Genomic DNA, 23887 nt, shown 5'->3' with positions numbered 1-23887 from the left:
TCTTGGTACAAGGAAGTGTGTTCTGACTCAGTGTAAGGGCTAAGATTTTTCCAGCTGTCCAGCAGTGTACCGCTGTGTCAAAGGTGACAGACAGGCCCATGGGATCTTGCAAGCAGTGGTGGAGGGAGGGTTCCACAGAAACACTGTGGATGGAGGAGGATCCTGTATCCAGGATGCTGAGCCAGGGGGAGGTCAAGGCTCTTCTGGGACCTGCTGGGGCAGCTGCACTAAGCCTTTCCCACTCATGTCCCACAGATAGACGAGGCAGTGGCCGTGCTGCAGGCACACCAGGCTGTGGAGCAGCCGAAGGCGTACATGCACTGAAACCAGGTGGGTGGAACGGTGACAGGAGCAGCTGAGCCCGGGAGAAGCTGTAAGGAACTAGGCAGGGACTTTCACAAACACACTGAGAATTGTGCTGTGTCCCTGGCTTTCTCTGAATCACCAAGGAGTTTGGAGGAAGTCGTGAGAATCAGAGGAGATGATTAACTGTGATCAGAATGGGGGGTGGTGGAGGGTGAAGGAGGTGCCCTCTTGCCAGCTGCCCTGTTTGGCTTCATGCAGAATAGGTTGGGCTTTCCTGGGGCCATGCCTGGCTCCATTCTGCCTGCCTGAAGGCATGGCCGGGATGAAACCACCTTCTTTATTGAAGACTGGGTGTCCGCCATACTTTAAAAACACTTACTTTTACCTTTTTGTCCTCAGAAAAGGAAATCCTCACTTCCATGGCTGCCAAAAGGACTGTTTCTGGCTCTCAGTCCTAAGGCCCTGCAAACTCTAACTTATTTCCCAATGAGTCTGTATCTATACTTGGGCTCTGTATCTGAATGAAGGTTGGTCACCCATCCAGCCTATTACCTTTTGCTTTGTGTATTAAAAGTGCTGCAAAATCTGCCTTGCCTCCCACCCTTTTGTGTCTGAGGGAGGTGGGGACAGAGCAAAGGGTAGACACGACTGGGGTGGGCTCTGGCTCTAAGAAACAGAAACCATAAAGGAGTGCTGAAGTACACAGAGGGCATATACACAAGAGCAGGAGAAGTGTCAGGAACTGACCGGTCAACAGTACAGTGGATGACAATATGAATATCACACAATGGACCAGAGCTACAGGGGCCTCCATCTGATGTGCATGGAGCCCCTGGCTTGGGCACCCCGCAGGCCAAACACCCAGCTGCTTCTCGGCTCCAGGCTGGCTAAGGGGTTGTGTAACATAATTAACCCTTGTAGGAACGCTTTAGGATACCTTCCCAGGTCGGGATTTTCCTCCCCTGGAAATGGGGAAGTCTCTCAAAGCTTCTTCGGGTCAGTTAGTGCTCAGCTTCCAACAGGGATGTACGGTCAAGTCTTTGCCCTCTCCTGTACCTGAGCAGCCAAATGAAAGCTTCTACTATGACCCAAGCAGACTGGGTTCTGCTAAAAATTCACCAGCAACAAATCTGACTGAGTCCTCAAGGCTGCTCTGCCACTCTCAGCTCCTCAATCTTCCTGTTCTCCACTCCACAGACCTCCAACCTGTCTTCGCCACACCCTGCCTACTTCTCTGGCTGCTTTTAATCTGTTCCCTGTGCAGATCCATCATCTTCTCCCCAAACGCTGACTGCTGACATTTCTTTAGTCTCAGTCCTGGGCTCTCTCCTCTTCTCATGCCATGTTCTCCTGAGCTATCTAATTTACAAGCACATCTTCAATTTGCACCTAGTCTAGGATGACTCCCTGTTTTTTTCTTCAGCCCAGTCAACTCTTAAGAGCAACTGAGTCACCTTTCTCACATTCCACCACCTACCTGCCATCAGCTCCTGGTTATCTTGGTAACATTCATGTATAAAATCAAGCATATGATTTAACTAAGTCCTCTTTTTTTTTTTTTTTAATTTGAGATGGAGTCTCACTCTGTCGCCCAGGCTGGAGTGTAGTAACGCGATCTCTGCTCACTGCAACCTCTGCCTCCTGGGTTCAAGCAATTCTTCTGCCTCAGCCTCCAGAGTAGCTGAGACTACAGGTGCCCACCATCACACCCGGCTAATTTTTATATTTTTAGTAGAGATGAAGTTTCACCATATTGGTCAGGCTGATCTCGAACTCCTGACCTCAGGTGATCCACCTGCCTCGGGTGGGGTTTACAGGCATGAGCCACCGTGCCTGGCCTTATTCTCTGATTCTCTCTTCCAGTGTTCTGTCTCCACAAATGGCCCCACCATTCTGTTGCAAAAGCTAAAATCGGGGGGTTTCCCCAGCCCTGCTGCCATACCACTTTCTCTCCTCCCATCTTCCAGAGAAAATCCACCAACATGACCTCCTACCAAATCGAAATCCACTTCCACTACCTAGTGGAATAAATCCACTAATTTGAGCTAAGCTCGACCCCTGCACTCACTACCTTCCACTGGTTAACTGCATCTACCCTGGCCCTCCCGCAGTCTGTCCTCCACCATGCAGTCCTAAGGCTTCTTTCAAAATGCCTCTGTAATGTCTCATCCTTGCATAAATCCTGCAGTAGCTTCCCACCATTAGAATAAGGACCACTTTACACAGCCTAGGAGACCCCACATGATCTGCTCTCTGCCCTGTCATTCCCACGTAACGGTGTTTGACCTTCTCTGGGAGTGGGGGTAGAATTCCATCACAACCTTTAAGACAGTCACATTGATAGCTGTGTGTCCCTCTCCTAGAAACATTAACCTATGAGAAGCAGAAGTTTTATTCCTCAAAGCCTCTCTGGAAAAGACTGAATGATGTTAACTTTCAAAGATGAGTGATGGGGATGAGGAAGCTTATCACGTTGTGTTCATCAGAAATTTCTGAAGTACAAAACGAGTAGCCTCTTTGGGTTGTGCCAGCCCTACCCTCTGCGTCTTTACTAGCAAATCAAGTTGCTTGCCTTCTAGAGCTCAGGATGATGTAAATCAGTTGTGACTGGATGTCATGAAACCTACCTCACATCAGTCCTGCCTGCTTATGAGACAATAAAGGGGTACAGTGCCCCACTCTGAAACTGTCCCTTGACTATGCCGATGGGGTTTGTCTAACTCTGCTTCAGCCTGGGTGTCTGTGATGGCTCAGACAAGACTCATCAAGAGAGCTCGCTCAGAGGTGGTGTGCTTAACACCGAATGCTGCTTAGCACTGTGTGATGGGAGCCAAGGGATGATCAGACCCCTTTGTCTGCTCTGCTCTGTGGAATCCTAAAACTCCACTTCCATAAGGTGAAAACCAGCCCAGGAAAGGGAGGCAGCCCTTGATGCTAGCTAGATCGTAAAGCACTCGTCAGCCTCACCCCATGCCATGTTTTGTGAATTTCATCGGCCCTTTCAGGTCCCTGTACTCACTGGCCGTGCTCCCAGTGAGGGCCTTACACATGCCGTTCTGTCCACGGTGCTTTCCCTCCCCTCTTCACTAGTTAACCTCCCTGTTTGGAACTCAATTCCAGCTTTACTTACTCAGGGACCCCCTTACCTCCACTGCATCAAATTTCCCCTTTTGGGCAGGGAAATCACTTTGACGACTGCTTCACGACACTCAGGCAAGCTGCAATTTTACATGTGTGGTAACTTCTTGGCTTCCCACTGGACTGCCAGCCCTCTGAGAGCAGGGGCTGTGTCTGTTCACTGCTGTCTCCCTAGCACTATTCACAGTGCCTGGCCCATGCAGACAGGTCAATAAATTTGTTCAGCAAATGAATGCCCAGTAAGCAATAGCTTTTATTATTACTACAAAGTTCCAGGTGCAAAGCTGAAAAGGCATAAATGAAAGCACAGCAGACACTGATGTAGAAGAAAGCCTTTTAATGCAACAGCTTAAACACACAATTCAACAAAATCAGTCAGTTCAAATTAACTTCAACATATTACAAAGAATTATGAAGCCCGGAGAAGGCCACTGTTGGAACAAAAAGCCAAGTCCCTGCCCAGAAAGCAGGACACTGACCAAGGAGGCCTCTCTCCCACTCCCACCTCGAGGAGGAGTGGCCACAATCACTGGGCTCTTTCATCAGCTTAGGTGCCTCTCTGCGGAAGGCAGCAGCACAGAGTCAAGGACAGCTGTCCAAGGGTCAGGGCTCCGCCTTCCCACCAAAGCAGGGCCTGCACAGAAGGCACTGGGGCTCAGACACAGGAGAGTGTGCAAGGAAAGGACAGGACAGGGCAGGGACAGCAGCTGTATACCTGGAGAGACTGCAGCCCTGGAGAACCAGCTCAACAGGCTGCTTTGGATCAGGGCCTTAGGTTTATCCCCCTCCTCCCACCCCTGCCCGGGAGCTCAGGTTGTTCAGATGGACTGCAGTGAGGTGGGGTCTGGGGAAGCTACAAGGGCAGCACTCAGTCTGCAGCACACTTGGGCAGGACAAAGCCGAACGCTTTGCTGATGAGGATCTGTTGGTGTGATCAGCTAGCTGGGTTGGGGGAATGGAGACAGGGCTTCAGCTTCACGCTTAGCCCTAGTGGGGACCTTTCTGGCGCAACCACCATGTCTGTGTTTGACTACACTGAGCTTAATTTGAACAAGCAACGCCTCTTACAGGGTGGAAGGCCATCAAGGGGCTGAGGAGGGGGCTTCAGAGCTCACTTGGGGCATGCTGGGTTTCAGGAGCGGGCACAGAGCAGGTGACCCGTGGCTTCTCTGGGTAAGGTCAGGCAGGGGTTCCGGCTGCCCTGTTGGGATTTTAGTGTAGGTTCTGCTTCACTTCCTGCCGCAACTTCTGTGCAGGACCATTCCTAGGCTCAATCTGTAGGAGGTTGCTGATGTCTGCAAAGCTGGATTTATAGTCCTAATAGAAGAAAAGACAGGAGTGTGGGGAAGGTTCTCGGACTGGGGTGGGGATAGCTGCTGAGGCAGCAAAGTGTTTGCAAACCCCAGCCCACAGGCCTGCTCTGAGTTATCCTGGGCTCAGGATGAGAAGTTAAAGCTGCAGATATTGCCTCAGCTTGGCTATACCCTATGAACAGTGCCACTGGCATAAATCTCTGTAGCTATGTTGGGACCTTTTAGCCAGGATATTTTTTTTTTTTTTTTTTTTACCTTGAGTGCTTTGTGGGCTTGAGCCCGTCTGTAGAATGCCTTCACGTTCTTTCCATCCAGCTTGAGGGCTTCTGTGCAGTCCTTCACTGCTTCTGTGTACTGCTTCAGGACCAAATAGCAGAGCGCTCTGAAGGAGAAAGACCATTTTGGAGGTTTCAGTCACTTCTTATGGGCCACCCACATGCCGTGGAGTAGTCTGAGAAGTGATCTCCAATTTGCCGAACACCTACTCTGTGCTGGCTACTTTATGTCTTCTTAAATCCTCACAACAATCCTAGCCTTTTTCACAGATGAAACATGCTGGCTCAGAACGGTAAACGAACTTGGGCCAGGTACCGCCAGTACTGAGGGGCAGACCCAGGATTCAAATAGGCAGGCGGTTTGTTCACGGGACTCCAGAGCTTGATCTCATCTAATTATATCATGCTGTACTTCACTCTCCTATACTGAGCTCTTTCAAGCAAAGAAAAGGTTTCCTGAAACCTTTCCCCTGACAGATTAAAAAATTATCTACTTTAAGGGAAAAAAAAAAAATAAAAACTACTGAACTCTAATGATATAATGCTGACATGGGGTGAAATGTAAAGACGTTTGCAATTTACTCTGAAGTGCATCAAAGACAATAATATAGACCAACAGATGGCTACACAGTGATTAGGCAATGTAACAATACTAATTGGATAATTTAGATGGTAGGTATATGGGTGTTCAATGTACAAGTCTTTCAACTTTCCTATATTTTGAACATTTTCATAATAAAATGTTGGAAAAAAGTCATGTGCATCCATACAACAATATATTCTGCATCTGTGGGTTAAAAAAAAGTGCATGTGTATGTATATCTTCCTCATTCAGATCTAGTCCTTCTCTCCAAACACAGTCACTAAAAACAAACCGTCAGATGTCTGGGCGCTCATTACATAAGTTCATCTGTTCCACCTCACTGTTTTCAGTGGGTGCAGGTATTCACTAAGTTGGATGTAGCATAATTTGTTTTACCAATTTCCTATTGAGAGGTATTTTTCATTGTTTCCAGTTTGTAAATAAATGATGCCATGACGAACATCCTTGTGCAAGGGACTGCTGTATCCAAATATACATGCATTTTAAAATATGATTGGCCAGGTGCGGTGGCTCATGCTTATAATCCCAGCACTTTGGGAGGCCAAGGTGGGAAGATCAACTGAGCCCAGGAGTTTGAGAGCAGCCTGGGCAACATAGGGAGACCCCATCTCTTAAAAAAAAAAAATCTGATTGTTACTGCCAAAATGCTTTCCAAAAAAGCTGAATAGTTATTGACAGAGCCTATTTTCCTACAACTGTACCAACTTTGGGTCTTAAATTTTAATGTATGCCAATATGGAAACAGTATCTCACTGTCTTAGTTGCTTAGTTGTGGGTAAAGCTGAACATCTTTACATAAGGGTTTTTAATCTTATGAAATCAAACTTCTCTAACTTTTCCTTTAACGACTTCTGTAACATTTTTTTCCCTTCACATAAGAATACCTTCCCCACTGGAAGACAGTTAATCCGTATGTTCTTCTATAACTTAATGGTTTCGCTTTTTACATTCCAAACTGCGATCCACTTAGAATTTACTTTAAAATAAGAAGGTAGGATTCATGTTTAACTCTAACCTGGCTAACCCAACACCTCTTATTAAATAATCTCTCTTTGCCCCAGACTTTATCACACATCAGATTCTCTCATGTTGGTGTTCTCATTTTTTTCTAACAAACTTACCATGAATTTAAAGAAGAAAATTCGACTATTCCTTTGTGATTGCATGGAATTTATAAATTAACAGAGAGAAAAACCTTCTCCTTGTAACAACTTAAAAGACAGGCACAAATTCTTTGGCACTCCTCCCACTGAGAGGCGGAGGGGTATCTGCTCTCTCTCTTTGAATTCAGGTAGGCTCTGTGACTGCTCTGACCAACAGAGCACAGAGGAAGGGAAACGATGTGACTTCCAAGGTTAGGTCATAACAGGCCTTGCAGCTTCCACCTTGGTCTCTGGAAACACTCGCTCTTGGAGCCTTGAACTGACAGGGAAGAAGCCACCTACTCTGAGGCCACCACGCTCTCAGGAAGCTCACGCCAGCACACATGAAAAGGCTGCTAAGAAAGTGGAAAGAGGTGCCAGCTTGCTCTAGCAGTTCCATCGCCCAGCCATTTGAGTCAGGCAGCCCGGCTGCCAGACAATCGAGGAAGAAGGCTTTAGAGGATTCCAGCCCCAGCTACCATCTTGCTGACCCTGCATGAAAGACCCCAAATGAGAACTGCCCTTCCCTAATTCCTGACTCATAAATTACAAGCAAAATAAAATGGTTGTTGTAAACCACCAAGTTTTAGAATAGTAGCCCCTGTTTTGAACTTTGAACACAGAGGAATTCCTTTTTTTTTTGGAGACAGGGTCTCGCTCTGTCCCCAGGTTGGAGTGCAGTGGCATGATCACAGCTCACTGCAACCTCCACCTCCTGGGTTCAAGCGATTCTCTCACTTCAGCCTCCCGAGTAGCTGGGATTACAGGTACGCACCACCATGCCCAGCTAACTTTTGTATTTTTTGGTAGAGATGGGGTTTCAGCATGTTGGCCAGCCTGGTCTCAAACTCCTGACTTCAAGTGATCTGCCCACCTCGGCCTCCCAAAGTGCTGGGATTACAGGCATGAGCCACCGTGCCCAGCCTGAACATAGAGGAATTCTAAGGAAACTAAAGTTTCCTCCCCATAGGCTTGGCAATTTAAAGAAATAGCCAAGTGTCTGGGAAGTAGAGGAACCAGTGAAAGCATTATGCACTGTATTGTGACTTCAGAATAGAAAGGTAGTGATTACTAGGGGCATATGAGACTTCTCAAGACTATATTTAAGATGATCAAAATGCGTAACTTCAGGTAATAAAACAAACACCCTTGACTTTTGGTAAATGAACTGACTCTGTATCCAGTCAGAAGGGTTTTAATTACAAAGGGGTTGGGAAATAACACGAGTGAGTGAAAGGGAAATAAGCCTTGGAGTCACAAAGATCTGGCTTAAATCCCAGCCATCAAGTATTAGTTGTTTAACTTTGTGGTCATTAATTCATCTTTCTGAGCCTGATTAGGTAATACAGGACAATGACCTAAGCTGAAGAACTGCTGTGAGTACAAATGAGATTCTTATGAGAGCTGTTTCAGGGCTGGCAAGTTGTAGGTGCTATGCACTCAGATGTCACCTGCACAAAGGGAGCCAAAGTAAGCCAAAGCCTAGGCACTGTGTCATTCAGATGGGTGTACATGAGGTGGAGCATTAGACTATGTTCAAGACGTTCCAGGATGTGGTAAAATGTTAGCCACAATGCCTAAAAATTCATTTTGTCATTAGTCCTCTAGATTAAATTATAAATCCAATGCAATCACAACCAAAAGCTGTCCAACAAAACATTTTTTGGAATTTGCCAAATGATCTGAAGGTTTAGCTAGAAGAACAAACATGGGCAAATACTAGGAATGCTCTGATTAAGAAGAATGAAGAAAAGACCAGCCTTATAAGATATTATAAAGCAAAAGTAATTAAAACAGTGTGGCGCAGACACCTGCATGAAGAACGGTATCTAAACAAGACAAAACACAGCTCCAAATGTGGCAATGATCCAGAAAAATGAGTTAATGGAGGTGTCTAGCAGCATAAGGTAAGCAAGGTGAAAGAGGGCCCAGAGATAGAGGAGTTAGAAGATGCCGCACAAATATGAAACAAATAGGCTGCAGGCTTCTTTTTCAAATTAGCCTGGCAGATTGAGGCCCCTCTGGTCCAATCAGCAATAAAACCACAGGTGCAAAATTCCAAAATATAAGCTTTAAAATTACAAGTTATCTTTCCAACTCATTGGGCAGCAAAACCTGATCTGAACTGACATGAAGCTACTTCGTTTCTCTATTCCACCCCATGTGAACATGGAATTTCCAAGTTTCACTGGCAGAAATACTTCTGCAAGCTGCCCCAGATGCTGCTGGAGTGTTACATAATTCAGACCATATTACCTCACTGAAGTGGAAAACACTTCTTTTTTTTTTTTTTTTTGTGACAATCGAGTCTCACTCTGTCACCCAGGCTGGAGTGCAGTGGCATGATCTTGGCTCACTGTAACCTCTGCCTCCTGGGTTCAAGTGATTCTCCTGCCTCAGCCTCCCGAGTAGCTGGGATCACAGGCATGTGCCACGGCGCCCAGCTGATTTTTTGTATTTTCAGTAGAGATGGCGTTTTGCCGTGTTGGCCAGGCTGGTCTCGAACTCCTGATCTCAAGTGATCCTCCCGCCTCAGCCTCCCAAAGTGTTGGGATTACAGGCATTGAGCCACTGTGGCTGGAAAACACATTTTATCTCAAGAGTTTGGAATAAGGAACAATGTGTCTACATTAGATCCAAGATTTTTGAACTAGAGAGTGATACATGTATACTGATAGGGAAGGATAAACAGATTTATAACATTTTATAATAAATGTTTTATACTAAGCATTTGGTTTTGATATGGGCTCTTGCTGAACGTTTCAAGGTTCTGAGAGTAAAAGTAACAGGAAGATCCTGTTGAAGTCAGATTCCAATTTTGGTGCCAACATTTACTGGCTGGGTGAGTTGAAGGCAAAACCTTTCCTTCTCTGAGCCTCAATTTTCTCAACACTAAAACAGAAAGACCACCTGTAGTACCTCCGAGCATTGTTGCAGAACAGTCCCTCCTACACAGTGAAGGGACCGTGCCCTAGCTCCTAGGCTCTGTCAGTGATCACTGACGGCAGCTCCTGGTGCAGGGCTTTCTACAGGCCCACAAGTCTAACCCTTCAGGCTAGACTGTACCCGTCCTTCTTGCTCTCAGGCCAGGCAATGGTTACCTCACACTTTGGCTTCTGGGTCAGTGCTCTCAGACAGAAATGATGCCAAAATTTCTAACAGGAGGGTCTTGGAGAAGGGTAGGGAGCAGCGTGGTGGAGTGGACAGGCTAAGAGGCTTGTGTTAGGGTTGTGTTGCAGAGCAAGCACACTGCTTTTACTTACATTATATGCTTATGAAAATTCTGGGGACAGGGGCCAACAAAGCCCAGGCTACCATTTGGCATCCCTCAGTTTCTACCCTTTTGAGATAATGAATGCCACTGGTCATGTCTAGCTCACGACAGGGATGCATGTTTTCAGCCATAACATACTTGACTAAATGCTAGGGATGAAGGGCCCACTGAAGTCCAAGAGTAGACTATGAAACAAAACATCCAGTGTCCTGAAATGCCCCAGGCCAGCAGCTATGTAGGAGATACCTGTTGCTGTACGTGGCAGATTCCAGGTTACTACACAAGAGGCTTTCACTGTACTTCTCAATAGCTTTCTTATGGTTTCCCTTCTTTACAAGCTCATTGCCTTCTTCCTTCAGAACTCTGGCTTTCTCCACATCCCCAGCAGAAGGCACTAGATACAAATTCAGAAGAGGGAAAAAACCATGGAGCAGCACCCAACTGAGATCAGTGAGATCTCTTCAGCATCATCCCTTCCAAACTGTTCACAATCCTCTCTCCCAGAGATTTCCTCCACTGTTGTAAATCATCCTTCCTGATTAATGACTTCCCCCAATTAATAGCTTCGGGGCAATTCAACAGTTTTTCATCAAGAAGCTGGGACTCCTGATATAAATACATTTTTGCATGCACATAAAAGTATATAAACGATAAAAAGCAACCCAGGTTCTAGCCTTGTCACTGCCTCTTGGTAGCCGGAAGATCTTGTGTGACCTACAGAACTTTTGGACCTCAATTTCCTCACCAATAAAATGAGGCAATACTAATTACACAGATGGCTATTTTCAGGGTCAAATCTGAGAGTATGTAAGAAAGTACAGAACACACTATATACTTAAAGCAGGACAAGAAGTAAATAAATATTAATACGCATCTGGTAAAGAAAGGGTATAGTTTCTGGACTATGGGAAAAAGGGAGAAGAGCTTGCCATTCCTCATCTCTGGTTTGGGCTGAGCCTGTGAGTATCCTCCCTCATCTAACACATGCAGCTCTGCTCCAGCCTTCAAGGAGAGGAAGCAGAGAGAACAAGGTGAAATCCAAGCTGCTCAACTTGGTGTACAGGCCCTTCACTGCTTGGCCCCAATTAATTATTCCAGCCTCGGCTCCATATCATCTGCTTTTTAAATTTTTTAGAACGATGTTTACAAAATACTAAATATTTATGAGCAAGGTAAGAATATAGGTTTACACTGTGAATTCATCACCCAGTTAAAGAAAAGCCACATAACTAGGACCTTTGAAGTCCTGGGGGACCCTCCTCAATTCAATCTACTGCTGGAGGAAACTATTATCCCCAATTCTGTGCTTCTTTCCCACCTTTTAAAACCGTTTAACTGTATACAATAGTACCCACAGACCAGTTTTGGTTTGCTTTGTTTTCAAACTTCATACAGAAGAATAAGTAAGTCTGTGTATTCTTTTATGACTTGGTTTTTCTTTTTCCCCTTAATGTTATACTCCTGAGATTCATCTGTGTTGATGCACAGACCTGCAGCTCCTTCATTTTCATTGCTGCAATACCACAGCTAAATTGTCCATTCTCCCATTTATGGAGATCTGGGTTATCTCCAGTTGTTTTTTGCTATCACAGTCTTCTATGAACATTCCTGTGTACATCTCCCTGTGCACACGCACACGGGTTCCTCTCGAAGTAGGGCTTCAGCTTCACTGGCATCCTACAACACACTACTCTGCAGTCATCCTTATTTCCACTGTTCCCCCCATGCACTTTCATTCCCCACTCTCTCCACTGTCTCTGCCAACGATTCTTCCCCCCTTCCCACCTGATGACCTCCTTCGAGGTCCAGCTCAAGGTTCCACCTCCACTGCCACCCCTTCTGAGTCTTTCCCCGACTCCTTCACACACTTAAGTCAGTTTCTATCCTGAAATCCTCAAACACTAAGACTCTAAAGCACATGTTCCTCTTCCTTGTGTTTTAAGACACTGTTGACATGTCTCAGTCCCTCATTTGACGGAGAGGTCCCTGAGGGCCAAGACTACCTGTCCTCTCTGTGTCACACTGCTTAGCATACACGTGGCTGGGAGCACATGGCTCAGTGACCCTGAAAGAATGAAATCAATGGCAGGTGCACTGATGCCATCAGGTTCATTAGCACCCCACATTTTCATCCTAGAGAAGAGTGGGGAACACTTACCAGGCTCCCACAAACCAGACTGAATGCGACCCATGACCAGACAGGGATTCTCCTGTAGAAGGTGAGTAACTCTTGTCCTCCCCTAACACCTAAAGGTCACTTACACATGGCAGGGCTCCATCTCTGATCCCTTCTGCACCTCTAGCCTGAATCTCTAGCTTGCTGGGCTGGGACCATTCCCCTGGAACATTAAAAGAGCTTCCTAGTGCCTGACAAATGGCCTCTTCCTTTCACACAGTTGAGGTGAGGAGTCTCCTGTTTTTGGCTGCCCAGCCTGGATCTTTCTCTTCTTCATGCTTCTCCAGGGATTCACACAGTGTACATGCTCTTGGGAAGCGTCACTCTCTAGCTCTGGAGGTGGGGCAGGTGCCTCAGGGGTGACCTACTCACAAATTCTCATCCCCCGGTTATGGTGTGTACTTCAGGAAATGGCCTATAACCATGAAGACCAGAATAGATTGAGAAATCGATTGAGAAAATATGTGAGCTAGAGTTTTTTGGGGAAAAAAATCCTGTCTTTTCCTAGTGAGCTAACAGAGGAAGACTTCCTTTCTCTGGGTCATGAGGCATGGGGTATGGATGTGAGGAAGGGAATTGCTATAGCTATTTTGCTACTAGGAGGGAAGCTTGCCAAAGACAAAGCTGACACACAACAGAAAAGAAAGCTGAGATAAGTACAGAAAAATGGAGTTAGTCTGTTAATACAGTAAGCTGCTGGAGTAAACCTTGCCTGAATTCTCTCTGGATTTTTCAGTTTTATGAGTCAATAAATTCCCTATACTATTTTTACCATGTTGAGCTTTCTGTTTTTGCAACCAAAAACATCCTAAGTACTACATCCCAAGTACTACCAGAGGAAAGAGAAGGGAACTCACACTGCATGCCTATGTGCCAGGCTGGGAGTTTTATGTGTCTTATGTCATTCAGTCCTCATGGTTGTGAGAAAGACTTTATCATCCTCCTCACTATACAGCTGAGAAAACAATCTCTAAGAGATGAAGACTTCTATTTTGTTTTATACTTTGTTCCTAAGATTATTTTTATAACTCAGCTAAACAATGCCAATTTTTGCAGGACTAATCTAGAGAAAACGGATAGCAGGAGATTGTAAGACTCTGGGCAGGGTGTCACAGCTCACCTCTGTTCTTTGTAGCTGTGGTTGCTTTGGATTTGCTTTTAGCCATCTCTTTGTGGTTCTCCGAAGGCAAAGAATTCCACCTCTTCTGAGCTGAAACAGGCACCAAGGGGATAGAGGGCAGCTTCAGGCGCCATTCAGGCCCAAGCGAGTCCATGAGAGCTCTGGTCATCCTGGAAAGGAAGGCAGGATTGCAGGGAGGTTTCCAGCTGGGTCAAGAAGATATTTCTCCTTTCACACACCCATGGGAGGTAGGCCTTTTCAGAAGAGCCAGAGCTGCCACCCTCCCCCTTGTCAGAACCACCTCTTTAGCTCCTCCAACATGCTGCAATACAGGAACAGAAGTCTGCCACCCATAAACGCCATCTCAGATCAGTCACCATGACACTCCTTGAGCTTGATCAAACTATGTTACCTTTAAAGTGGGGATCTGTTGCTTGTTAAGGATACTTAAACCGTGATCCAAAAAGACTATAATTTCTCCAAGAAAGAATCGTACGTTTTGTTTCATATTTTATCAATGAATCGAGTGCACAACCATGCAAGCACCTGACATTTGTTTAATGCTCAGGCTTTTTAAAAAATGCAAAGCTTACGTCATTCTCAAATCTTACAACTCCTCAGGGGTTCCCAATTCCCTAGGCTAATGTGGCCTGTGAGATCTGGTCCCCACCCTTTCCTGTCCCCCTTCACTGTGAGCCACATTCCCTTCTGATCCTTCCGTTCACGACTTTGCACATGCTTTTTCCTCTACCCAGAACAATCATTTCCATTTTGGAAAAAGATTGCCACCTTCCAGGCCTGGCTAACTCCAACTTATTCTTTAGATTTCAGCTTAAAATGCCACCCAGGGCCCAAGTTCATTCTGTCAACTGATCTCCAGCACCTGGTATATCACCTGGCAACCACCAGGGCCCAATCGGTTATGTGTTGAATGAATGAATAAAGCTAACTGTATACTTTTTCTGCTCCTACAACCATGTTTCCTATATTATAAGAATAAAAACCACAGACTGATATCACCACAAATTCCAAGATCTCTCGGGCTAGGCTGTTTTCCTGGCGGCCAAGCAAGCTATTTCAAACCTCTACTCTCCTCAAACCTGTTCCCTGGCCCTTCCCCTTTTTTAGAGCAAACTTCCTCATACCCCAAATACAAACCTACCTGCCTGGGTGCCCAATCCTTCCTATTTCTCTCCTGTCACAATAGAAGAGACAATGGGACTAATCCTCCCACCTAGGCTCTGGATCCCATCTCCAGATACATATAATTATATATACATATATATATATATATATGATTATATATAAAATGTAATATATAAAATTATATATATATAATTTTACATTCATTCTTCTGATCTTACCTCTTTCAGGGACCACACCCAGGCAGCACCTCCCTCTCCCACATCTTCATCCCTCCTACTAACTCCAACCATCAGCATTTAAGTCCCTTTAACTTTTTCCTCACCTAATAAAACCATACTGGACACCCCTTGCCATCACAGCTACACTCCCCAGCCTCCCTTCAAGCCTGACTTTCTGAAAGCATTGCCCTCTGGCTCCCGATCCCACTGACTAGCTTCCATCAGAGCCACCGGTGACTTCATTGCTAAACCTTTAATGTAAGCTCCTCGGAACACCTGACACTAATGATGTCTCCATCCTTCTTGTAGTACTCCTTCCCTTGGGACATAATTGCCCTGTTTCCTTCCACCTCTCCAGCTGCTGTTCCTCTGTAAGTCCCTCAAATGCTGGAGTTTCTCAAAGCTCCATCCTCTTCCCACTTGCTGTGATGTTCTTTTTCTCTCTCACAGCCCTAATCCACCTCTATGCTGATGACCCTCAAATCCGTATGTCTGATCTGTATTTTCTTCCTTTGCTCCATGTGAATACCCAACCGTTTTAATTACATCTCTAGTCTCATGTCCCACAGTCACCTCCGACTGAATGTCAACAATCTGAGTGCCTTCTTCTATTCCTCCCTTCTTGCTACCCTGCAACCACTAAAGCTTGTTGATATATTTCCTACACGTCCCCTGACTGGTCCCATTGTTTTCTCTCCACCCTCTCCCTGGATTGTTGCATGGCTCCCTTCCATCCTGTTGCCCTTCGTATCATCCCTCAACATGGCAGCAAAGAGTTTTTCTCTAAAATACAACTCTGCTCATGTTGCTCCACTGCTACAGACCTTTTCATAAAGCCTCACTTGCTCAGGATTAAGTCCAAGCCTCTGAACACTGGGTCTTGTGTGACTTGGCCTCATCAACCTGTCCCAAGCTGAGCTGCTACCTGCAGCACCATGTGAAACCAACTTCTTACAATTCCTGTGATCTGTCATGCTTGCTTACCCTTGCACACGCTGCTCTGTCTTCTGGCTAGCCCCCTACCCCATATCTCTCAATCTTAGCTCATCTCCTCTAAAAAGCTCTCTCTGGCCTCCCCTTCTCCCTCTCAGCTAGCTAGGTGGCTCCTTTCTGGCCTCAGAGCCCCCTGTCCTGCCTCCTACCATGGCACTTATCATGTTGTACTGTGCTTGCCTCTTACTGACTGGTGTCCTTCTTGAGACCAGGACCTCTATGAGGGTAGGAAGAGGTATGTCTCAGTCATCAGCCCAGGTCCTAGAGCAAAGTCTGTCACGTAATTGGTAGATTTTGTGAAATCAGATAAATTAAAAAGGAGGCAAAGAGAAAACAAAGAATGCTGGTAGACAAGTCAAGCCAGCAATAAAGCACTAAATACATCATGAAGTCCTGTTAAGGGTTTGCTATTTGTATAGCGTTTGGCTTTCTAGCTGCACACGCAGAGGGGAAACATGATCAGTTATACAAATGGCAATATCCATGAGATAAAAGCCAATTACTGCTCAGAGACCAGAAAGGAATTGCATCTGGGGAACCTCTTGGAGGGGTCACAGTGCAACATACTGAACCATGTCCACAAACCATATCCTTTTAGACTTGTCATAGCTGCTTGGGCTTGTGTCTTATTCTTCCAGTTAGAGTTAGCGCTTTAAAGATAAGTGAGGTCTGTATCTCTTTCTCATTTTGGTATCCCCCACTGAACCTGGCACAATACCTTAAACAGTGCACAATAAATATTACTGTGCACATAGATACTGCGAGGCACATGTAGGCAAAAATCAATCAATCAATCTCAGTAATTTGGACTCCCTGAAAACCTGCTAAATACAAAAGCAGATTTTCCTTTCACACCTTCCCTTACGTGCCCATTGGGAGTTTTCTAAGTGTAGCCAAAGGGATCCCCTCAGAAGACAGACAAGGCAATGGCCCGCAGCCAATCAAGGACAGGGAGTTGCTGTGGAGACTACTTGCTGTGAATGGAGCTCACCTGTTGATGCCTTCTAGGGCTGACGTCACACTATTATCAATCTGCAGCACAGTCTTATAGTCAACATAGGCCATAGGGTACTTCTCCAGAGCCTCATAAGCAGATGCTCGCCGCAGCAGGGGCTTAATGCTGAAGGGAACCAACGCCAGTGCTCTAGAATAGGAGGCAAACATGTCAACTGGCTGGCTGCTGAGCCACCAGGGTTTCCCTACAGTTTCTTCCAGGCAGGGTTATCTGGAGCACTCAGCGTACAGGAAGTAATTTCTGGCTGAGAGACACAGCTAAAAATGCCAAACCTCAGAACAGGGATTTTTCAACTTAGCCTGAAGTGAGGAGGGGAAAGAGGGCAGAGAAACATGAATTTTGTTAAATGTGTGTGCACGTGCATCAATTTTCATAGTTTCAATTGCCCCAAAATCAAGAACAAACGCCTCATGGCTTTCACACTACCATGTGTTTTTACAGTTGTGGTCTAGTGGAATAATAAACAAGCTTTGGAGTCAGATGGGGTGCTGTCTGAATTCCACCTCTGCCACTAACTATGTGACCCAGATAAATCACTTTACTGCCCCAACCCTCAGCAACTAAGTTCTGGCCTGGGACACATGGTAAACGTACCCCACAGGTTGGTCGTGAACATTCAAAGAGAAAAATCTAGCACAGGGCCTGGTACAAATTAATTCAATACAGGCTCCGTGAGTATGCTCACACCCCTCCTGCTCTCCTGGCTATCACCAGGGCATGAATCTAAAGCAATGTCACAGGACAACAGATCTGAGAACACATTTCAGGTAAATGTGCACGAGTTTAATGATGATAAAAGAATATTAGACTGGCTTGAAGAAAAAGAGGTATGAAACATTGTTCAGTGTCCTCTAAAACTGGTCATTCATGAATACCATTTTTTTCCTTTCTCCTTGCTTCTTCTGAGACGTCTATTAACCTCTATTCCTCCTTCTTTCCTTTGCTCCCTTCCCCTCACATACTCCCATCCCTGAAAAACACCTGGGCAAGCCAGTTACTGGTCTGCAACTCCACCTCATCCCCAGGTTTCAAATCTCACAAAGACTTTAAGGCCTACTTCTAACTTCCCATCCCACTCCTGTTTCGGCAGTGGAGCCAAGACTCCAAAGACGCAAGTCAGGGGCCATAAGGACCAAGTAGAGATTCCCATTCTCAGTAACCTGGTGAAACTCAGTGACACTTTCTTAATATCTGTCCCAGATGTAATTGATGGGATCCTTCTAAAGAAGAAACAAGCCAGATTAACCCAGCCTCCTCTTCTGAGACGCTCAGACATCCCAAAGTTACCCTCAGCCACTTACGAAGTGCAATCTTTGATGCAGTCTCTGCAGTTTCCATCCTTCAAGTGACACGCTGCTCGGTTGGAGAAGAGAACACTTTCGTCTTCTGGGTCTGAAGAACCTGCCCAGGTAGAGTGGGAAGATGATCGGTCTGGGAAATGGGTGCCTCAGGGCACTAGGATACATTTCATACTCAGAGCTCTTTGGGCTTTGTGTTAAGGCAGTAGAGATAACTATAACCTGATCAGGCTTGTTGGTCTGCTGGGCTGGCGTGTTTGTCATTCTTATGTGACAGCAAGGACACTGAGCTTTCTGCCATTCAAAGGGAACCAAGTATCTCCTCATTCACTCATTCCAGCACTGAACTTGATAACACACAAAAGATATACATGAAATACTAGCTTCTGCCTCAAAGAAATCCATGCTGTAACTACTTGGGTTTGGGTGGGTAAGTGGATGGATGGGTGTGTATTTTATTATAAAAAGCATTTAAATCCAAGAAAGAAAGGAAAGAAAGAAAGAGGGAAGGAGAGGAAGGAAAGGATGGAGAGGAAGGAAAGGATGGAGAGGAAGGGGAGGAAGGAAATAAAGAAAGAGAACAAGATGATAAACGCTATGATAAACGAATTGACCAAAAGTTGTAGGGACACGAAAGACCCATGAAAGACATGAGACTAGTTTTACCTCGTCAAGCCAGAGAGGACTTTGTCAGGGAAATGATAATAGAGCTGGGTGTGATGGGAGTACAAGAACTTTTATCAGGAAAAAGCCTTAAGCTACCCCATGGGGAGAATTATTAGACATTTTCCTAAAGGCAGTCCTTACCCTCAGGAATCGCAGAGGCTCAAGTCCTTCACTGTGGCCACAATGATCTTTATTTATTTTTGAGACAGTCCCACTCTGTTACCCAGGCCGGAGTGCACTGGAGTGATCTCCGCTCACTGCAACTCCGCCTCCTGGGTTCAAGCGATTCTCCTGCCTCAGCCTCCTGAGTAGCTGGAGTTACAGGCGCCCACCACCACGCCTGGTAGAGACAGGGTTTCACCATGTTGGCCAAGCTGGTCTTGAACTCCTGACCTCAGCAATCCATCCGCCTCGGCCTCCCGAAGTACTGGGATTACAGGCATGAGCCACCGTGCCCAACCAATAATGGTTTTTATTTTTAAAGATAATTTTCAACCACTTCAGACCCACTAGTGTGGGCCATAATTTTAAAAAGAATTGAAAACAGGGTCTCTTTTTGAAAATTTTGAAACATACAGAAAACCATTACCTCAGAATCCACCACTAGATTTAGCACATGTTATATTAGTTCCCAACTTAATTTTTAGAGACAGCGTCTCACTCTGTTGCCCAGGCTGGAGTGTAGTGGCACGATCAGAGCTTACTGCAGCTTCGAACTCTTGGGCTCAAGCAATCTTCCCAGCTCAGCCTCGCAAACAGATAGGAAGGACTACAGGTGTGTACCACCATGCCCAGTTAATTTTTAAATTTTTTGTAGAGACAGAGTTCCACTGTGTTGTTGCCCAGGTTGGTCTTGAAGGCCCAGCCTCAAGAAATCCTCCTACTCTGGCCTCCCAAAGTGTTGGGATTATAGGCATGAGCCATGGCACCCAGCCCTTAAAATTTTTTTTTATAAAACTCCGGCCATCCCCATCCTTATCCCTGTGCTCCCTCCCCAGACTGCCAGAGGCCAGAACAATCCTGAAGTTGGTATGTAACATTTTCAAGCATGTTCGTCTACATTTATATGTGTGTGTGTGTGTTAACAGGTAAGATACCATTTTGTCTATTAAAGCATTTCCTAAGCGGTATCATACTGCCTATCCTTCTGCAACTTGCTTATTTCACTAAGTATCCTGTTCCCATGTTGATATTTGATATCTTTCATTCAATACCAACAATAACAAGTGTTTTCCCCTCTTGTTTTGCCAGGCCCAGAGGTGGAAAGTACAAAGAATAGTAAAATACATCCTTGTCCTTAAGGAGCTAAGTATAAGTACCCAAAACCTGTAATCCATCTTGAGTCACCAGAGTACGGTTGGTCAGAAACAGCAGTGGTGCGGCGGAAAGGGCATCAACCCTGCCATCCTGACAGTCACTCAATCGCTCTGATCACGCGTGCCCACCTACCACATGAGGACATCACTTCACAGACTCGCTGGAAGGGTTCATTGTGTCAGCCTGTTCCCTGAGCTCTCTTCATGATCAAGAAGGCTGATCAGAGAAATCAAGAGACTTGCCCCAAATTACCTAGAAAATCCGTAGCGGCAGCAGCAGAACCAAACTCTGGTCCTTGCTAAATCTAGATACCAGGCTAGTTTTCCTGTGGACCCAGAATTAACCCATACAAACGTACAAACTTTTCCAGACCAGCTGTGGTGAGATGAATGAAAATGACAGCAACATCAGTACCTCAGCTTCCTCAGCAACTTCATCAAGCAAGGCTGACATGAGGAAGTGGGCCTAAAGGAGAGTTTTCTAGAAAAAAGAAGAGGGCAAAGGAGTGACTTGAAACTGCAAAAAGTGCAGACAAAAAAAAAAAAAAAAAAAAAAAAGAATGAAATCTGGAGAGGATGTGAGGAGAAGTCTAGCAAAATGATTAAAAATTTGGACTTAGCATCAAAATCAAACATCCATATTCAAATCATGGCTCTTCCATGTCTTCACTGTCAAAGGGAGCCAATTTAACTCTTGGACTCCTCCTTTCTAAGCGTCTTATCCACAGGGCCATAAAAAAGATCGAAGTAGATCATGTCTAAAATGTCCAGCACATGGTAAAACAGTCAACAGATGCTAGCTAACAAAAGGAAAAAAAAAGGAAGGCGGCAAAGGGAAATAGGTACTGAACGGTGACACACAGAAACCAGGATCCAAGGCTCCTTTCAAAAGTCAAGGCTTTAACCAATGAGGGTTTCTGATGAACTCACTCTGCAGAAGGGGCTTTGGGCAAAGGCCTGCGGTATGCTGACGAAAGCTGGACGCTGGGAGAACTGGTAAGAACATGCTATTCTTCTGTTTCCAACTCTCCAGTAGCTTCCATGCCAAGCTTCCAGTTTGGCATGAAATCCAAATTCCTTAGCAGGGTTTAAAACCCCTCCACAATAAATAAGGGTCTGCCTTCCTAACTGACCTCATGTCCTCCTATTCTCTGCCCTGGCTCACTATGCTTTGACCCCTGAAACACACCATGTTTATATCGTCTGGGGGGCCTTTCTCATTGCAGTTCCCTTCAGGACCGAAAGCCTTGTGCGCTTGGCTTCCCATCATTTAGACATCACCTTAAATATCACTTCTTCAGAGATGCTGCCGTTGATCTCCCGCTCCAGTCAACTCTATCACATCACCCTATCTGTCTTCTTCCTAACCCTGATTATCCCACAGGTCTGGTTTACTTACTGACTCGCTTAAGACTCACGGCCTCCCCACCGCCCCCACAAGAATGCGCCGTCCTTGAGAGAAGGGACTTCTTGTGTCTTGTTACACAGGAGGTATGTAACAGCTACTCAACAAATACTAACTGAAAAATGAATCGCTGCGGGGGAGGAGGGTTTAGCTCCATCCTTAGGGCTCAGAACGAGGCCTAAATAACTTAGGAAGGGGCCAACAGGGTAGTTAACAAGCAGGTGGAAAGAAAGGGCCGAGGAAGTTTCTGGTAGGATGCCGGAGTCGGAAGGGGCTGGAAGGGTGGGGGGGCCGCGCAGGACCGCTGGCCGCGGGCAGCGCTAGGCCCGGGCGGGGGTTGCGGGGGTTGGAGAAGCAGGCCCGGGGGTGAGAAGGGGGCCGGGGTCGTACCTTGCGCCTGCAGCACCCGCAGCGCGCGGCCGTAGAGCGCGGAGGCCTCGGCGTACTGGCCGTTGCGGAAACTCTCATTGCCGGCGGCGCGGAGCTTCTCCACAGAGTCTGGGAATTTGGGGGCCATCCCGGCGCCAGGCCAGCGAGTTGGGGGCGCCTTCCGTCCGTCGTCGTGTGGTGCGGGACAGCGTCCGGAGGGAAGCGCCGGCGGCGAATATCTCCGCCCCACAGCGAACCTAGCGGCGAGGGGGCGGGCCGGAGGCGGGGCCTGTGAGACCTGGAGGCCCGGCGCGCCCCGCCCTCTGCGCGTGCTCGGTTTGGAATTTAGACGACTCTTGCACGCCGGGCGGCTGCATGCTCTGGGCTCCCTGCGTTGCTAGAATGCTGTGAATGACGCAGGGAGGGAGGCCGGCCCCGCTATCAGGGAGATTATGTCCTAGTGGGGTCCCCACAGGCAATTAACTGATAAGCAAACGAAGACTCTAATTTCCTGTGATTAGTGTTGTAAGGAAAACAAAACAGGATAATGCAATGGAAAGTGACCACGTGTGGGCTAATTTAAATAAGGGGATGAGGGAAGGCCTTTCTCATGGGGTAATAATTGAGCTGAGACCAGACAAGATTTAGGGAATGCTGTTCCAGCCAGAGGGATGGTAAGTGCAAAGGTTCCAAGGCTAGAAAGTACCTGGCACCTAGTGCTCTATATTTATTTATTTAATAAATGAATGCACAGGTGGATTGATGGGGTCAAAGTCAACATATAGCGATGAATCTCTAAAGTTTAAATATTTTATTTGAGAATCAAGAATTGCAATTCAGGGCTTACACACAGACCGGGTTGTCTTTTGGTACGTCAGAAGAACAAAGAGGTTTGGAGATTTTATAAAACAGAAATGTTACATATTGCTCTTCAAGGAAGTTTACTGGCACTAGTAAAGTGGGGGTTTATCAGCTTCTTGGGGGCTGGCAAGCTTTGATTGGTAAGTGATAGCAGTGGATAAAACTCAGAATTGTAGCAGGCTGTTTCAGTAGCTATTAGGTAAAACTGGTTTTAGGTTACAGCAGGCAGTTTTAGCAGCCAGGCTTGCAAAAAATTACTTTTTTGGAGCAATGTTATATGCCCTGAGTATTTGTTCCCCTGGCTTTTCATTCTGTCTTAGTTGGATATGACAAGAATGACCCAATTCGTATGATCAACTTTCAGAGTGGATGAAGATCTTTCACGGACGGTGATTTCAATTTATCTCCAGCCTCATCTGAGGTCTCTATGTCCCCCCCGCATTGCTATCTACACATACTAAGTTCTTGCTTCCTAGCCTTTGCTTGTTATCGCCTTCTCCTGGATTTTTTTTTCTAAATACTTTTTCTCCTGCCTAATCCTGAATTAACTTATAACATTCCATTCAAACATCATCTTGTCTGAAAGCCTTTCCTGATTCCAGCCTCCTCCCCACCCCTACTATGCTCCCTTTGCTCCCTGTTGGTCTCTAGCTTTATTCCTAACTTTGCATTTGTCACCCTTCGATTGCCAGTTTGTAGTTTTCCTTAAACACTGTGAGGTCTTTAATGGTAGGAATTGGGTCCGCTTTATTTTTGTTTATCCAAGACCCTGATAGGGTCTGGCATTCAATAAAAGTCACTGATAAAGATCCAGTCTCTACCTTCAGGAATTCAGTTATAATGATCTGCATACACTTAACTCCATCAGACTATAAGCTTTCTGAGGGCTGGGTGGATGTTCCATCTGAAATGCTTCCCCTTGCCCCTTGCCCCCACCAAGGATGAACACTGACTGTGGTGGGAAAACCAGATGAGGCCCATGCTGCTGGCTGGCTATTCAATGACTTCCATCTTTGCTTCCAGGAGTCTGAATTTTGCCTGAGACTCTCCCAGGCTGGGGAAGTGAATCGGGATTGCTCTAAGCCAATCAGAAAAATGTCATTTTCTCTTGCCAGTGATTCATTAAGGGATGCATATGTGACGCTGATCTGGGCAATGAGATAAAAGGGAGTCTGAGGCCGGGCGCGGTGGCTCACATCTGTAGTCCCAGCACTTTGGGAGGCCGAGGCAGGTGGATCATGAGGTCAGGAGA

General features: G+C 46.1%; 3 protein-coding genes across 4 annotated transcripts in view; 2 read left to right on the top strand and 1 right to left on the bottom strand.

The window, feature by feature from the left end:
* The window catches only part of LOC105496422 (poly(A) binding protein cytoplasmic 1 like), a 32525-nt gene extending 28840 nt beyond the window's left edge, over positions 1–3685 (top strand). Inside the window, exon 14 of the mRNA XM_071079239.1 lies at positions 256–3685. Within this exon, the coding sequence (XP_070935340.1) occupies positions 256–324 (69 nt within the window). The 3' untranslated portion in view covers positions 325–3685. The remainder of the gene's footprint in view (positions 1–255) is intronic.
* An 81-nt stretch (positions 3686–3766) lies between these two features.
* LOC105496421 (translocase of outer mitochondrial membrane 34) lies at positions 3767–22092 on the bottom strand. Of its 2 annotated transcripts, none has more exons than XM_011766828.2 (7): positions 21796–22092; positions 18022–18121; positions 16697–16849; positions 13349–13518; positions 10299–10446; positions 5013–5139; positions 3767–4761 (listed from the first exon to the last, which is right to left on the bottom strand). In XM_011766828.2, the coding sequence occupies exons 1-7, from the start codon at positions 21920–21922 to the stop codon at positions 4657–4659; spliced, it is 930 nt and encodes a 309-aa protein (XP_011765130.1). In that variant the 5' UTR covers positions 21923–22092; the 3' UTR covers positions 3767–4656. The 2 variants fall into 2 exon arrangements, with proteins under 2 accessions (XP_011765130.1, XP_011765131.1); XM_011766829.3 differs by lacking the exon at positions 21796–22092 and adding an exon at positions 20931–21275.
* The window catches only part of LOC105496420 (serine/threonine kinase 4), a 114107-nt gene continuing 111692 nt past the window's right edge, over positions 21473–23887 (top strand). Inside the window, exon 1 of the mRNA XM_011766826.2 lies at positions 21473–21491. The gene's annotated coding sequence lies outside the window, so the exon portion shown is untranslated. The remainder of the gene's footprint in view (positions 21492–23887) is intronic.

The sequence above is a fragment of the Macaca nemestrina genome, chromosome 15 (assembly GCF_043159975.1).
Source record: "Macaca nemestrina isolate mMacNem1 chromosome 15, mMacNem.hap1, whole genome shotgun sequence".
NCBI classification, from domain to species: Eukaryota; Metazoa; Chordata; class Mammalia; order Primates; family Cercopithecidae; genus Macaca; species Macaca nemestrina.
The sequence above is the reverse complement of the archived record's forward strand: the minus strand, read 5'-3'. Positions and strand labels throughout refer to the sequence as shown.

Coding starts and splice junctions, on each gene's coding strand:
- LOC105496421 (XM_011766828.2), bottom strand. CDS start 21,922: ATGGCCCCCAAATTCCCAGACTCTGTGGAGAAGCTCCGCGCCGCCGGC. Junction 16,850..18,021: donor TGCATCAAAGATTGCACTTC/GTAAGTGGCTGA, acceptor CTCCTATTCTAG/AGCACTGGCGTTGGTTCCCT. Junction 10,447..13,348: donor CACAGCTACAAAGAACAGAG/GTGAGCTGTGAC, acceptor ATTTGTATCTAG/TGCCTTCTGCTGGGGATGTG.